Source organism: Amblyomma americanum, chromosome 10 (genome assembly GCF_052857255.1).
Source record: "Amblyomma americanum isolate KBUSLIRL-KWMA chromosome 10, ASM5285725v1, whole genome shotgun sequence".
NCBI classification, from domain to species: Eukaryota; Metazoa; Arthropoda; class Arachnida; order Ixodida; family Ixodidae; genus Amblyomma; species Amblyomma americanum.
This window is the reverse complement of record NC_135506.1, coordinates 63,697,390-63,715,267: the sequence shown is the minus strand read 5'-3', so window position 1 is coordinate 63,715,267 and position 17,878 is coordinate 63,697,390. Positions and strand designations below refer to the sequence as shown.

The following is a 17,878-nucleotide window of genomic DNA, read 5'->3' as shown; positions in this document are numbered from 1 at the left end:
CATCATCGCAGTTTTTGTCCTTCTTAACATCACGTATTTTTACGCGTCCGTACGATTTGGCTGAAGGAAGGCCTTATAAGAAATAAAAATATTTTTCAAATAATAGCTAAGCATAAATAAATTAAAAAACGAACAGTGTCTGTGTCTGCATAGTAACACGCAATGAGGACTTCACGCCACTGGAAGGACCCATTGACACTATCGTGCCTTACGCTTAAGGCGGAGCTTATGTGTCCCCCTAATTTTTTGGCAGTGGATAAGAGTGAAGCACAACCACATAGACTCAAGGATCCTCGAGGTATAGTTAAGAAACTCATGTTTCACTAGTGCATCTTGAGAGCTACGGTGTGTTGTAGCGTTTCCCCTCCGAATGAAAGGAATGCATCAGCTGATGCATTTGACACTGCTGGCTCTGATGACCCCATTGACCCAGGTGTGAAAGAGTGCATGACCTTTATTGTTCTTACAAAGCAAACAACAAATGTTCTGTAAGCTCCTGAGCATGAAGGCAAAAGTCTTCCATTGCTGTTGGCAACCACCGCTACTTGAAATAGCCGTGAAGAAACGGTGAGCCTGTCTCCTTGTTCGTTCTGTCACCGAGTATGCAGAAGTGCAACATATATGTCATTCTTCTACCGAACAACGAAGTTAAAAAGAAAGAACTGACTGGGCCAATGGCATTGACATCATCTCTTCCTAGTTCTTTCCTTTTTTCCAGTTTGCTACCGGCAGAGCGAGCGTCGCTGGCTCAAAATCTGACTAGCAGCATCAAAATCCATGGCATGCTTTTTTTTTCATTATTCAGTATTGTTAAAATACATGATACATTAAAAATGTATCTTCGATACTGATATTCCGATACTTTCATTTCTGGCAAGTGATACCTGCTGCCGATACAAAAATTGTATCGAAGATACATGTTTCTTCGATGCTGCCCATGCCTGTATGGGCATCATCTCTTTGAGGCTATCACGTCATAACCTTAAGGTGGAGCTTAGTCTGCTGTCACCAATCTTTGTCTGAAGCCTGCTTGACCTTGCAAACCGAGCCTTGAACCAAAACCGAGTGCTAGCGCTCCTAGTTTGCATTTGGTCTAACCATGCTAAATCATCCATTTTTTTTGCTTGGTTCTTTTTCGCGAAACAAGTCCATTGAGATAATAAAGGTATGTCAAGCTGCATAGAATATATACTGCTTTATTCGCTTTCTTTTTTTGCTAAAAACACCATCAGGTTTACTGGGACACAGTATACTAGTAGCTTTTGGTTCAGTAAGAGTTTCAGCCGTCTTTGAAATATAGGCTGTTTGTTGCCTGCCATGATCATGCGTGAAGTATATGCCAGCATCAAAATAGCAAATATTTTAGTTGTGGCTTCAGTTTTCTTGAATATTTGCTTACCGACCATGACACCCCATGTACCAGCAATATGACCAGACCTCAGTAAGAGCATCCTTACACTGACTCGCTGTTTTCGAGTGGTGGGCCAGCTGCAGTCAGTGCATTGAGGCATCTCTCATGCCTGTGTATATGGTTTGCTTCATTTCGCAGGCTCAGCTGGAGCTGGCAGCAGCTTCGGCTCATCAGCTCAACAAAAATTGCAAGCAGGAAGGCAGCGATACCAGTGCCCTGATTGTGGCTATGCCACAAATCTACACCAAGCCTTCAAGATCCACCAGAGGACACACACTGGAGAGCGCCCCTTCCGATGCATCCACTGTGGCAAGGGCTTTGGGCAGAGTAGCAGCCTTGCAAAACACCTTCGCATCCACACGGGTGAGAGGCCTTACCAGTGCGAACATTGCAGCAAGAGCTTCAGAGAGAAGGCTGCCCTAACACGCCACATATGCATCCACACGGGCGAGAGGCGATTTCAATGCCACCTATGTCCCATGGCCTTTTCAACAAAATCACACCTAGATCGACATTTGCAATCCCACATTAGGGGAACACTGTTGTAGTTTGTCTGTTTAAAAGTGTGTTATGTGGTTAGGTGGTATTGCAGGGATCCTGTTTATAATGTGCATTTTATGGTGTAATATTTTTAGATGGCTATATACGATGCCCTATAATTTAAGGGTGATTGACCGTAAACGGACGGCTTCTCTCAAGTGAACTGTGAGCAACGCCATCCATAGAGCCCACTGGACATGGATGAATGTGTTTTCTGTGTATTAAGGCTTCATTTTCTTTTACAATATCATAATAAAACGGTGCAAAAGGGCCAGGGCAAGGAAAGAAACATTTCTGAACACCTCGTATGTCTGTTTCTTTCCTCGTCTTGGTCCTTTTGCGCTGTTCATTATGCGGAACCTTCACGAACTCACCCAGTTTTTCATTCTACTGAAGTTCTTTTACAGTATTTTTCAGTAGCATGCTGTTTGAGTCTCGTGTGCTGACATGCGCATAAGCGTTAAAGAAACTTGCTTTGAAAAATCAAACAGACCGCACAGGGTGCCTCGAATCCAGTAAAATCGGGATAATTTGAACTCGGTTAATTTGAAATTTCAGATAATTTGAAGAATTTTGTGTGGTCCCGTAATTATGTAATGCAAATTTGAGTAGATAATTCGAAGCGGCAGACTGCACCAGCCCGTGTAATTCGATGATCTGGGGTGCTATGCGATAGTGCCCAGGCACGATTTTGCTGCAAACTGGTGAAGTGATGGGTCCTCATAGCCGGGAGGTGGGGCTACAGAGTGATGCTGGTGCTTGATACACCCAGTACTCCCAGCACAAGAGCCAGCCTGATGGCATGGCCTGTGGACCGCTGAAACAGCGGGTTGACTGCGCTTAACGCTTGCCTGCGCAGTTTCTTTGAGTGGTGCGTCATGGTTGGGGGGTTAGGTTACTGGCATCTCTGATTACTTTAGTACCGCCATGTATAAATAGACCTTTCTTCAGAAAAACGACCATCTGATAATGAGGGATTGACCTTGTAGCTTTGGATGAGTGGTAGGTAGTGTGCACCTTGTACCGGCGCCCATTTATGGCAGGATGCGTAGGGTTCCAGGCATGAAAAAAAAAGGTCGTTAATTCCAATGCAAATCAGTTCTGCTAGCGGACATTCAAATAATACACCGTTTGCTTGGTTTGTTGGTATCGCGAAAGCAAACACTGACAATCTCAGAGGCATGCGTCATGCCAGAATCCGAAACTACAGGACTATTTGCAGTTCGATTTGCCGTACTCATTCGGGCCGCACGCAAGTGTGGAGGACAGGATGGAGCGCTGTTTTTTCGCTTTTGATCTTCATTGGCTTCAGACTGCGGTCCTTGCGATCGCATTGTTACGTATTTATTGTTTTGAGTTGACGCGTGCGCCACGATTTCATCCCGCGGGAAACTGAAAAACAAGTGCGGCATTGGAAAAATGCGGGAAGAGGGCCCTCGAAGGGGGCAGTAGAGGCTGCAAGCTGGGAATAAGCTTTTGCATGGCAGTATATGGTAATCGCAGTGTCCAATAATGGGTTGCGCGTCTCCACAACAAAATTTTTTGCCTGGGTTGTATTTTTTTGCTGCACTTCGTTAATTAGAATATTTTTTGCAGTCCCAATTATTTCAAATTAATGAGGTTTTACTGTACTTCTGGCATGAGATGCTTACTTTTTGTAATAAGATGGGAGAAGGATTCGTTCTACAGGAAATGTAGCTCCCCAGGTGAAAATCTACTGGGAATCTGGTGGTTTGTGCTGGTTTCAGTTGGTCCCAACAGGAACCTTGCTGGTGTTGTACTGCAGCAGCTAGTTCTGTTGGGACCAACTGAAACCAGCACAAACCAGCAGAGTGCGGCAGCTGGTTCCAACGGCGGAGTTTGCTGGTTTTCAACTGGGTCAGCTGGTCCCTGCAGGAACCTTGCTGGTTTTCTACAGGACCAACTGGTTCCAGCAGAAACCTGCTGAGCCCAACTATATAGATCTGAACTGGGATTAGCTCGTTTCAGCCGAGAACTTTTTGCTGCTCAGTTTGGAGAACTTTTTCTTTGTTTTGATAATAATGTTGCTATTTAACAAACAGAAATTTTCACCTAAATCTCTTGGTTTGTGCCTGCTATAAATTGCATAAATGGTGCCAAAATTTGATGAGAAAACTTTGCTCATTAACCATTCCTCACTGCCACCTCTAGTACACCCTTAATGGAAGGCATATATATAAGCGTGAGCCCGTGGTATTAGTTTGAATGTGAGTGTATGAGTTCCACATGCAAGTTGTGTGTGCTAATTATAGTCTGTTGTTGCTCATGTCGCTTTTTGCAGAGTGGGGTTTGAAGCTATATGTGTGCTATCACTGTTCTACATAGCCCTGCAGGGTGAATGAGATTTTAGCATAAGTCGTGAGCGTGTTTTCCTTAATTTCTGTGTGCGCTTAGCATTATATTAACTGCTACATTAGCACCTTATTGTAATATTTTAGAAAAGTAGGAAACAAAGGTTGTTGTATGAATTGCTTATCCAAACAAAGAGAAAAGTTACTTGAATGTTTCATTCCTACCAGGGCACGCCCACTGGTTCCAGCAGCTGCCGTTCCCAGCAGCTGTTGGAATTGTGCTAATAATCCAGCACTGTTGGACCAGCACTGCTGGAACCAGCAGATTCCCATTTGGAAATTTTTGCAATGCCTAAAAAGTATGTTGCATTCTGTGTTGAAACAATGCAACATATTTTTTAGGATTTTCAAATTGAATCCAGTGTTCGTTGGGTTGTTTTAATTGTCTGCTCCCCTTCATGCTTTTTTGCACACTGCACTCATGAAGTGTCCCTTTTGTTATGGTTGTTCGTGTTTGCTACGTGTCTTTTCCTTGTTAATATGATTTGGATGTTTGTTTCGCTCACACATTTCTACTTGATGGTTGTGGCAGGAGTTCAATAAACTTCGTTTTCAATTTCAGCGCAGAAACATCTACAGAATGCCTTCTTGTGTGCGAACTGGGTGTTTCCTTTTACACTACTTCTACCAGTACGAGAACAGATCGGTAAACTTGTGCTCAGAGGAACTAGAGTGAAAACTGTCAGCGTAGTAGTTCGTAACTCTTTCATCACTACATCATTTAGCAGATGCAAGCATTATTCATATGACACAAAATTGCATATTCTGATTTGTCCTAGGAGATTTCAAGTAATAATAATCAGAGGAAGCAAAAAGGGAAAGGTGCTGAGAGATCAAAATTTAAAACGGCTTCCATGGTGTATATATTACTGTTTATCAGACGCAAGCTCTGTGCATGTCTCACATGCGTATAAATGTTAAAACTGTACTCAATGTGACTCTAGGAATGGAATGACATCATTTTGAAGCTGTTTCGACAATCGGTTTTGTAGAATAAAGGGGTGCACAGTTGTACCAATAACTTCATAAAAACTCCTCAGTGGCCATATTACGGAAGCATTACGAGAGTATATGAGAGCATTTATTCATTGTATTACGAGAGCATTTATTTGCATGGCAAGGGACCATCTGCTAAATTTTTGTAAAAGGCTTAGGAAATACATAGCAATCAAAATAACATATTTTCTTGTCCCAAAACATTGTGTTTTAAGTTGAAAAATATTAAGCGAAACAAAGAGCATACGAAGTCGTGGTATTATGTTCAACAGTCTAGCAAGGGAACAGCAGTTCACAATTGGTAGCGAGGTGCTGGAAGTAGTAAGGGAATACGTCTACTTAGGGCAGGTAGTGGCCCCTGATCATGAGTGGGAAATAAGCAGAAAAATAAGAATAGTGTGGAGTGCATATGGCAGGTTCTCTCAGATCATGAATGGCAGTTTACAAATATCACTCAAGAGAAAAGTATAGAAACGTGTAGGCTAATGAAAAGAGTTCAACTTAAGGCAAACGTGCTCTAAAGAGAATCTGAACTCGTCTCTTTAGCGCGGGAACTCTTTCTACATTTTGCGGGCATTCTTAGAAACTTTGAATGATTGTTCGGTGCGGCTGACTGCCCTACTTAAATCGGATTAAATGTCCCGGCTCCCGCCATTTTGTTAACTCAACACGGTAGATAGGAGGAGTCAATCAACACGTCAGCCAGTCTCGTGGTGGCTTGCCGCTCTGCCATCGGTGGAGTGGTACGTAAATCAAAGAGTCCACATGTATTTTTATTTCCGCTGACCTAATTTGTGGCTATATTGTATGTGACTGAAACTGTTTATCCACAGAAACCTAAAAAACAAATAAAAGCGAAAGCAAAGCCGCCACTGGGCTGGCTGAAAGGCACTCCACACGTTGGTTGACTCTGCCTACCTACCGCGTTGAGGTCAAAAACAGGCGGGAGCCAGGACATTTAATCCGATTTAATTAGGGCAATTGGTTGCACAGGACAATAATTCGAAATTTCTAAGAATGCCCGGAACGTGTAGATAGAGTTCCTGAAGTAAAAAGACGAGTTCCGATTCCCCTTTAGTGCACCTTTAAGGACAATGCAGCGAGAAGCAGGCCGAGTGGGTGAGGGAACAAACGCAGGTTTGTGACATCCTAGTCGAAATCAAAAGGAAGAAATGAGCTCGGGCAGGGCATGTAGTGTGAAGGGACGATAACTGCTGGTCCTTAAAGGTAACAGAGTGGATTCCAAGAGAAGACAAGCATAGCAGAAGGTTAGGTGGGCGGATGAGATTACATTTGCAAGGATACGATGGGCGCAGCTGGCAAAGGACAGGGTTAATTGGAGAGACATGGGAAAGGCCTTTTTCCTGCAGTGGGCGTAGTCAGGCTGATGGATGCGCTGACAGCGGTAAAACGTCAGCAAGCTGCTTTCACGAAAGCAGCTTTTTCCATGCCTTGTTATTGTTTTTTACGCATTGTCTCAAGTCTAGGTACTGTGCGGTTGACCTACCGAAGGCAGTGGATGCTACATTTCTGCCTCGGTATGAAATCGGTGAATACAACTTGTTGGTCGTCTGCTGATGATGGTGATGATAGTGAATTTTTATCGCGCAAGGCATCTGTGGCCAAAGAGCGCCATGGTGCAAGGTATTTTTCGTTTGCTCAAGGTGGGGTCAAAGACCCATTTCCCAAGCATTTCACCCTGTTTAAGCCGGGCACCAGGCCAGGGGAAGCTTGAACCCATTGTATCACCGGTGGGTACCTGGTGGCACTGGGGATCGAACCTCGCACCTCCTGCATATGAGGCGGATGCTCAGACCACTAGGCCACCACTGCAGTGACTGTTGAAGTCTGTTGTTCGGTTCTTGCAGTCAATGACAAAAGCATCAAAGGGTGAAGTGTTGCGTTATGTGATGTGTGGTTATCTGTTGGGAAACAAGGTACCTCGGGAAACAGAAAGCGACCACGAAGTGCAATTTGCAGAGAAAAATAAAGTTCTTTGCCATCATAGGCATCTTTTTTTATATGTAGTTCTGGGAAAGAGGTGACTGCGGGAACCCAACCCTTCTGCACGCCAACTTTGCAGATTGCCTCTGAAACCTGCTGCACGCATTTGCTCACTGCCGGTAGTACAATGCAGACATGCACCTCATTACCGATGGCTGCTTGAAAGCTGCCAGTGGCAAAGAACCGCAGTGCGCACAGCACTTGCCGTCGCACCAACAGCACACGCACACCTCCCGGTTCATCGCCAACTTCATCACGTAGCCACTCCCCAGTCTGCTTTTTCAGTCCAAAAAGGTGTTGAAATAGCTCGTCCAGCAAGTCATATGCATCTTCGTGCACCCTTCTTCATAGCTTCTTGCGCTGGCGCAGCCGCCTCATTTGTACTGCCACATACACCGCCACCATTTTCTGTAAAAATGTAACGGTCAGATTGACCCCCTCGAGGCGATCACAAAAAATTAACGGTGGTTTAGCTTTGGTTAAACCGAGGGTTTAGCCTGAACACTACAAGTGGACTTTGTGCCTAGGCACGTTGGCACTCCTTGCGTTATATACTCGGTTTAGGAGGCTGTGGCGTCACGGCCTCGCACGTGTATACTGCATGTTAACTTCGTTCCTAGGTGTGCCGGCGCTCCTCCCATTATGTACTCTGTTTTGGAGTGTGCGATGTCACTCCCTATCATGTAAACGCTGCGTTTTGGCTTCTCGGCGAGCCAAGAGTCACTAACGTGACCCAATTTTGGTTGACCTTGACGCCCGTGATGACCTTGACCTTTGACTAAAATTTGGCTAACCTTGATATCCCTGGTCGACCTTGAATTGACCTTGACCTGTCTAATTGCTTGGCCATTGATCTGACCATTGACCATCCACCGGTTCTCAAACTCGTAATCTAAAGGTTTGACCTTGGCTGAGCCTTGAAGATCAACAGCAACGCATGGCGATCTTGGCCCGAGACCTCTAATAGAGAAGCTACCGCTTCAAAAACAACCAATTTGCGCCTGCATAATAAGGTGTGCAACATCATCACTTCTGCCACATCTGTGACGTAATCTGCAGCTGCAAAAAGCAATATGGCTGCCCCGCCGCGGTGGCTCAGTGGTTAGGGCGCTCGACTACTGATCCGGAATTCCCGGGTTCGAACCCGACCGCGGCGGCTGCGTTTTTATGGAGGAAAAACGTTAAGGCGCCCGTGTGCTGTGCGATGTCAGTGCACGTTAAAGATCCCCAGGTGGTCGAAATTATTCCGGAGCCCTCCACTACGGCACCTCCTTCTTCCTTTCTTCTTTCACTCCCTTCCTTATCCCTTCCCTTAGGCGTGGTTCAGGTGTCCAATGATATATGAGACAGATACTGCGCCATTTCCTTTCCCCAAAAAAACCAATTATTATCAATTATTATGCCGGCCATTACGTACCAGTAGGAGTGGGGCTGATTGATCTGTTTTTGACAAGTTTGTGATTTGGTCATTCCGTAAACAGCTCCAGATGTGGTATAACCTTTAACTCAGTCACTTGTAAAAACACAGAATGCTAAAGAGGCCTTTTAGTGACAGATAAAACAGCCTGAATGGTTTGTTTGATTGTTCGGTAGAGCTCGGATGCAAAAATGTGTTATGTAGGTGCACCGTTTTCCTGGCATTTGAAGCAAGTAAGACACATGTCCCGCTGCTCCACAAAGCGTAAACCACATGAAATGATTTAAGGCAAAATAAGTTCGTTCTTTTTCTGAGTGTAATTTGTCAGATCACATTTGACCCTGTTCGTTCAATGTCAGCCTTGAATCTGCTTGTCTCGGGCATTACTTCATCTGCTCTGGCCACAAAATTTGTTTCCGCATGCACCAGTAGTGTGATATATAAAAGCAGACAACAAAATGGAATATAGTGTGCTGATGTTCTGACAGACTGTCAGCCAGGTTCATAGCTGTCGCCAACCAGGAAAGAGAATGAAAGATGATAAGTGACCCATGTCATGCATACACAGTACTTGCTCACATGCCACATCTGTCATGTTAAAAAGAATATAGTAGTCAACACAGGAGGTTGTGTAAACCATGTTAAATGCCTTTTGCAAACAGCACTGTACTGTGTTCAAGTACCCAAAGTAAAGGGCTACAATAGGTGCAATTACTACCAACTTTGAGACAGACATTGTTACCATATTTCAAGACCATGTGGATGAGGTCAGATAGTAACTACCTCATAATGAATGAGGTAGCCCTTTATTCTGTCAATACCTGAAATGAAATGGCTGAAGATGAATGTGTACTGAAGACAAGTGACATATGAATTTGGATCTGAAAGAACTACTGCAAAACATAAATGAGTCATTACAATCAGGATGGGCTGAAAAAGGCCTCTCCCATGTCTCTCCATTTAACCCTGTCCTTTGCCAGCTGTGCCCACCCTATGCCTGCAAACTTCGTAATCTCATCCGCCCACCTAACCTTCTGCCGCCCCCTGCTACGCTTGCCTTCTCTTGGAATCATCTCCATTACCCTTAAGGACCAGCGGTTAACTTGCCTTCGTAGTACATGCCCTGCCCAAGCCCATTTGCACCTAGAGAATCTGTTAAAAAGAATGCACTGAAATTGGAAGCAGTTTGCCAATCAAGAGGTGTGTTTTCATTTGCTGTGCACCAACCACACCAGTAAAATGATAGGCTGTTTCTACATATTACACACATTTTGCCCTTTTACTCTGTCTGAAAGCCTGGCCACGGAGCATATAGCCTGGGGCTGTTCGAACTTTAGCAATGGGCTGAAACCGTGGTGATGTTTAAATGACCACTTCCAATAGCAGCCTAGGAAAATCCCTTTTTAAGCCAACGTTCATGTAAACAGGTCCATGAGCACCTGACTACATACGAATAAACTTGAAAACTTTTCTGATACTTTTCGTTTGTTACTGCATTATTTACAGTTGCCTTTGCCTGTGTTAAAAAGTGAAAGCTCAATGCGCTTGGGAAAACGAAACAGTCATTTCCCCAGCATTGTGTTTAACAGCTGCTTGAAGTGGAGAGTCTACATTTATAGTTAGAAGTAAAAGGACAAGATATAAAAGAGCGGAAAGTTTTAATTAGGCAGAACATATTTTACTAATCTCTTGTTCTGTTATTTAGATGTTACTTTTACTTAATAGTACTAATTAACAGCATTTGCTGAAATCGCTGGTCAGAAAGAATCCCGTGACACGGCCTTGTTATTAGTCAAGCAAATGAAAAACGCCTCTTTGCGGTAGCTGACGAGCATGTTGTCTTGTATTTTATGTAGAATTTTATCAACGGATAAGAGTAAAGCATACAGCCTCATTGACTCAAGGGTCCTGGTGGTATAGGCAACCTGCAATGCATTTTGCCGTTACCCATGCCACCACCTTAGTGGCCTCGATTATCAATGTTGAGTAAACCAATACATCCTTTCGGTGTCAGCCGCTGCCTCTGTTTCGCCTAGAAAGTGATCATTTGGGTAAGATTGGACGTAACTTTAAATTAGTTTTTGAGCAAACGAAATGGCACAGTATATGTCACATCTCGGTGGACACCTGAACCACACTGTAAGGGGAGGGGTAAAAGAAGGAGTGAAAAAAAAAGGAAGAAAGAGGTGCCGTAGTGGAAGTCTCCAGAATAATTTCGACCACCTGGGGATCTTTAACGTGCACTGACATCGCACAGCACACAAGCGCCTTTTGCGTTTCACCTCCATCGAAACGCAGAGCTCAGTAGCCAAGCTCCCTAACCACTGAGCCACTGTGGCGGGTCTGGACATCATTTCCTGATATTAATTGGTCTCATCGCTCTTTTGCGACACTTCTACTGCCACAGATCTGTAGCGAATGAACAGTAAGTGCTGGTACTGCTGTATAACAGACTGCCACGCCACAGTCATGAAGGAGACCCAAGTGAAAAAATAATGGTGGTTTAGCTTTGATTAAACCGAGGGAGAAGCGGTAGGTTCACGATGGTTTAGCCTGGCAAAGTCTTGTTATGCTATGCTTTGGTCGTTTCTTTGGTCCTTGCCACGTGAACACCGCATGTCGACTTCGTTCCTAGGTGCGCCGGCACTCTTCCCGATATGTATTTGGTTAAGGAGGGCGCGACGTCACGCCCTAGCACGTAAACGCTGCGTTTTGGCTCCTTGACGAGCCAAGAGTCGGTTGCGTGACCCGATTTTTGTTGACCTTGACTTGACCCTGATGACCTTGAAATAACGACCTTTGCAATGGCTTCACCATTTCATCATCATCATCATCAGCCTTACTACACCCACTGCAGGGCAAAGGCCTCTCCCATGTCTCTCCATTTAACCCTGTCCTTTGCCAGCTGTGCCCACCCTATGCCTGCAAACTTCGTAATCTCATCCGCCCACCTAACCTTCTGCCGCCCCCTGCTACGCTTGCCTTCTCTTGGAATCATCTCCATTACCCTTAAGGACCAGCGGTTAACTTGCCTTCGCAGTACATGCCCTGCCCAAGCCCATTTCTTCCTCTTTATTTCGACTAGGATATCGTTAACACGCGCTTGTTCTGGACCCTCATCTACTCTGTCTGCTTCTGGTCTCTTAACGTTACACCTAACATTCCCCTTTCCTTGGCTCACTGTGCTATCCTTAGCTTAAGCTTAACCCTTTTCGTTGGCCTCCACATTTCTGCCCCGTAGTGAGTACTGATAAGATACAGCTATTGTACACATTTCTCTTGATGGATATTGGTAAACTGCCATTCATGATCTGAGAGAAGTTGCCATATGCGCTCCACCCCATTCTTATCCTCATAGTTATTTCCCTCTCATGATCCGGATCAGCTGTCACTACCTGCCCTAAGTAGATGTATTCCTTTATCACTTCCAGCCCCTCGCTGCCAATTGTGAACTCCTGTTCCCTTGCTAGACTGGTGAACATTACTTTGGTTATTCTGCATATTAATTTTTAGACCCACCGTACTGTTCTGTCTGTCTAACTCATTGATCATCATTTGTAGTTCATCTCTTGAGTGACTCAGCAAGGCAATGTCATCAGCGAATCGCAGATTATTTGGGTATTCTTCATTAACTCTTATCTCTGGCTGTTCCCTGTTCAGGCCTCGGAATACCTCCTGTAAACATGGGGTGAATAGCATTGGCGAGATCGTGTCTCCTTGCCTGACCATTTACTGGTTCTCCAAACTTATAAACTGAAGGCCTGACCTTCGCTGACCCTTGATAGTCATGGGAAGTACACAGTGATCTCGACCCTTTACCTCTAGCTGTGAAGCTGCCACTTCAAAAGACTGCTGCCCGTTGAGGCCATGGGAAAATTTCACCGGGCGTTTACGCATCTATCCTTGAGTAGAAAGACTTTCAGCAGCGGCTGGGCTGGCGTGAAATGCTTGCGCCAGTCAGAGTGAATAGTGACTTGATGCAGAGATGCGAATTTGTGCTGCGTTTGTGCTGCTACACTCCCATTAGCATACACCTAAGCCAGAGGATGCATTTTGCTGAGTGTTGGAATATTCCAGTGCAGCCTCACTTCCATGCAATGCAGTAACCAGCCATGGGTAGTGGCAGTAGTGGTGCATTGTGTGGCTGGGCACGGTTATGGACAACAATGATAAGGCCATGATTACAACGGACATGCTGATGATGTGGATTTTGCAGCTATGCATCGCTTTCCTTGTGGGCAGATTCTTGCTCCTTACCTTGGGTTCACACACAGCTATAAAGGTAGACTCAATACCCATACTGTGGTTCAGTACATCGCACGGCAAGATTTAGTCTCTTTTTCTTCTGTCGACTCAAAGCACTGCTCTTCTCTAAAGCCAGGAAGGAGATGATAATAACTGGACACTAGGCAATAATACATAAGTTGGTTTTCTATGGTATGTGGCATTTAACATTCTGCATCACGTTTCTATAGTTATTATTGGTTGTGCATGGTTTCGCAGACATGAGGATGTCAGGCGTTCAGCGAATGGTCAGATACCACTTAGATTTGATGACAAGTTAAACATAAGCATGACAAGCAAGTGATATGATGAAAAAAAATGCAGAGATGTGTCACAGGGCTGTGTCACAGCAGGTAAGATTCTAGAGTGCCTTGCAGTGTGCAGTAACATGTTGGATCATTATAGCATTGTCATCATATCTTTGAAGAGCTCTCAATAGTTTTATCATTCACTGCTTGCTTACTCACCAGCTTCCCCCATGCTTGCTGCACACAGATTCAAGGTGCCCGCTTAGGTTTATTAACGAATCACGCTACATCCAACTATACATTACAATCATCAAAGGAGTTGTGTTGGCAGCTGCACTCTCTTGCCTCTGACCTTCATGGCTGATGCACTTGACGCTGCCAGGGCTGATGACCCCATTGACAAGTGCATAACATCTATCGTGTTGACAAAGTTTGCTTCCAGTGGCTTCCATCTCGCAGAGTCACTAGTAACACGGTGGCAGACAATATTCTTGCTCAAGAAGCCCGGTATTATGCACCTTCAGTGGCTGTCCTAAAGAATGAGAACTTCGCTAGGCAGCTAGTCGTGCGACACTTTTCTGCACTCTGGACACCTCTGCACCTCCTTCCTTGCGTTACTGAAGGCTTGTCGCACAACATGGCTACTCTTATCAACTGCCTATACACGGTTTTGTAATTTACAAACAAACATTTGCGGTAATGGTGATACTATAGCTTCAAAATATTTCCAGTATCAATGGAGCAGCATTTGAAAATGTTTGCACTGGGGCAGATGACACCTGTTGTGCTGGTTTTGATAAGGCAGTGCAGCATGCATAGCATTCCACGCAATGTTTGATAAGGCACGGGTGTAGGTGATGCAGCAGCTTTTGATGCTTCTCCTTTTCCCTGGGGTAATCGGATATATGGTTGGATGGACACAGCTGAACCCTTTAAATCGGGCGGTGGCTCAAGCCACCTAGCCATGACTTATGAAATTTTACTATTGTCTTGAATTTAGCCACCAATCAGATAACCGTCGCTTGGTTACTTCTACTCGCTTAAAATCTACTTTCCCTTCAATGTAATTAAACCCCAATGCCTTGGGTAAATCAACCCTGCTGCTTTTCACTGTACGGTGAAGCCCTTTACAGAAAAGTATCAAGTGTTCAGCCGTTTCCTCATCCTCTCCGCATGCATTGCACAATGTGTCTATCTCATGGTACCTGACTCTATATGTCTTAGTCCGCAAAACTCCAGTCCTGGCCTCAAACAACAAAGGGCTTCCCCTACAATTATCATACATATTTTCTTTGGCAATTTCCTGCTTAAAGATTCTGTATGTTCCCAGTGCCGATTTCGTCAGCATCCTTGTTTTCCACAGAGCTCTGTCTGTTTATTTAACCTTTTTCTTAACCGATAATTGCTGATTTGCCCCCTACTGCTGTCCACATATTTTCTTGTCAATTTTCTAGTTCACTTTCTTCATTTCGTCACAGCATTCCTTATGTACAGGTATCTGAAAACTTTTCTAGCCCACCGCTTTTCCCTTTTTTTCTCAGTCGCTCCTCAAATGCTATCTTACTGCTAGGTTCTCTGCTCTCGAACAACACCCATCCCATATCAACCTCTACCCCCTGATTTGGAGTATTGCCATGTGCTCCCAAAGCTAGCCTCCCTACACCTTTGTTTAATTTCTAACCTTGCTTAAACATCTGGTATAGTGCACAGGAATGCATTACCGAAAGTCAGGCAAGGAACCATCACCCCTTTCCAGATCCCTCTTACCACTTCATATCTATTGTAATTCCACAGTTCCCTATTTTTCATGACAGCGCATTCCTACTAGCTTTATTCATTACATATTTTTCATGCTCTGTCAGATACTCCGCACCGTTATTTATCCACACCCCAATATACCTGCACTCATCCACTACCTCTAGTGTGAACTCCTGTATTTTATGCTCGCTGCCCTCATTATTAAATATCATGACTGCAGATTTTTTCTTACTAAACTTGAAACCTAATCTATCTCCCTCTGTACCACATATGTCTATGAACTTCTGTAAATCTTCCTTGTTGTCAGCCATTAGCACTATATCATCCGTGTATATTAGTCCCTGTAATGACTGTTTAATCCATTCTCCTTGAACAATGAAAGGTTGATGCCTAGTCCGCTCCTCTCTAACTTGGTCTCCTACCCTTGCACGTACAACATGAACAACAAAGGAGACAAAGGACATCCTTGCCAAAGCCCCCAATTTATCTCTACAGGCCCTGATACATTTTTTTTCCATTTTATAAGCACTCTGTTACCTTTATATATATCTTTTAAAAGATTAATTACTCCATCTTCCACATCCAATGTGCCCAGTATGTCCCACAAATACTCTTGAAAAACGTTGTCGTAGGCTCCCCTAATATCCAGAAATGCTAGCCATAGGGGCCTGTGTTCCTTTTCAGCAATTTCTATACACTGCGTCAATGAAAATAGATTGTCCTCCAACCTCCTTTGTTTCCGGAACCCATTCTGTAGTTCCCCTAACACCCCCTCCTTCTGCACCCAAGCCTGCTGTCTATCCTTTATAATCTGCATCACCACCCTGTAAACCACAGATGTCACTTTTATGGGACAATAGTTACTTATGTCAGCTTTGTCCCCCTTTTCCTTATATATCATGTTCATTCTACCTAATTGCCACACATCAGGGACTTTCCCATCCACTATCTTTTTATTCACTACCTGTATTAATGTTTGCTTGGATTTTGGTCCTAGCTTCTTTATCAACATAATCGGAATACCATCTGGTCCTGTTGATGTGCCACTAGGAACCACCTTCTCTGCTCTTTCCCACTCTCTTTGCTCAGCTGAAGTTATTGTAGTAACCGGTCTATCTTCCTTCGATAAATTATGTGCAACAATCCTTTCTTTCAATTTTTCTGTTATCCTTGTTCCTATGTGTTTTATCGCTTCATCCTCTTCTAGTTGAATATTCTGATCTGTAACAATAAAGCTTTGCTCTAGCCTAGTCTTATTACTCATTGCATTTTGATGTTTCCAGAATTTTTGGGCTGCTTTTCTATCCTTTTTATTTACTTTTGACATCCATTGGGCACCCTTTCTTCTGATTTTCTCATTAATCAAATAGGAGGCTTCCCTTCTACACTTTATGAATGTGTCCCATTTTCTGTCTACTTCAACTTCTGGCTCCCCCTCTTCTTGGAATATCTGTGTTCCCCGGACACTTCCTGACGTTTCTCTATCGCCCTCTTGACCTCTTCATCCCACAAACTTTTGGGTTTGCGTCTTTTCCCTTTTAGCTTCACTCGCACGTTAGGTACCTCTAGCTCCAGTAATCGAGTTAATTTGGTATAAAATTGCTTGCTTAAAAAATGCGCCCTCTTCAAACAGGAAGTGTTCTGGGGCTAAGTCATAGTGTTGCCAGAACAAAAAATGTTCAACAAAACCGTGTTTCAGAATATTCACTGCACCATCTCACCTATGTGCGTACACTGTGATGTTGTGCTGTCTGAACTATTTCGTTTTAATGTGCCCGCATTTTTGTGCTGAGTCTGAGACACTCCTGGAAAATCTGAGGAGACTGAACGTTCCTTTGGATGATGCCTCTTGGATTGTGTACCCTGAGGGTTCCCGAACTGAGCGGCAATCACACTGGCTTTATGGAACTTTGGTGGAGACGCAATCATATATATCAGTGACTCAGACGGAGCAATTGCCGACAGGCCACTGTAAGGCTAATCCCAGCTGTACATTTACACCACCAACAAATGTTCTGGAAGCTGCTGATCTTGGCAGCAAAAGTCTTCCATTTCTGTTGGCAACAACCACAACCTGAAGTCATAATAAAGCAGTATTATTTCTGCCACAATTGTAGACCTGTCTCCTCTTTCATTCTGTCACTGAATGTACAGAAGCACTAGGTATGCATCATTTATCTGCCAAACAACAAACGCAGTACGAAAGAAGTCTGACCAGGCCAATGGCATTGGCATCACCTCTTTCTAATTGCACTCCATCTCTTTTATCAGTATACGGTATACTTCCTGAGTGAGTGCTGCCAGCCGGAAGTTTGATTCACAGCAGCCTCCAAATTTGAGACACGTTTTTTTTCATTATCGAGTATCTTTAATATGCATGGTACACTAAAAATGTGCTTTCCAAACTGGTACTTTCATTATCGCCAGTGATACTTAATACCAATAAGCAAAATGTATCGAAAGGTAGTATTGTCTTTAATACTGCCATGCCTGGTGTGCACATTTTGAAGGCTTTAAGCTCACATGAAAATGGAGATTGGTTTTGAGGAAAGGGGAAATGCAGTAGCTGTTTCTTCTTTGTGAACACTTCAACCTTGCCATGCAGGAGTGGATGGAGGGAGTGAAAGAAGGAAGAGAGACATAGGGGCACTGTAGTGGAGGTTGCAGGAATAATTGCAACCATCTTGGGTTCTTCAACATGCTCTGATACGCACAGGACACTGGCATCTTTCACATTTCACCTTCATTGAAACGCAGCCCCCACATTTGGAACTGAATGGCCAACCTAATCCCATGCAGGGCACGACTGCTTAAGGTCTCTGACATACGTAAAAGTGCTGCCAAAACA

General features: G+C 44.1%; 1 protein-coding gene across 1 annotated transcript in view; it reads left to right on the top strand.

Annotated features, from left to right (window-relative positions):
* LOC144108358 (uncharacterized) overlaps window positions 1–17,878 on the top strand; it is a 51,356-nt gene that overhangs the window by 7,709 nt on the left and 25,769 nt on the right. The window contains exons 2-3 of the mRNA XM_077641612.1: window positions 1,550–1,955; window positions 3,617–3,809. Coding sequence (XP_077497738.1) covers window positions 1,550–1,955; window positions 3,617–3,809 — 599 coding nt within the window. The remainder of the gene's footprint in view (window positions 1–1,549; window positions 1,956–3,616; window positions 3,810–17,878) is intronic.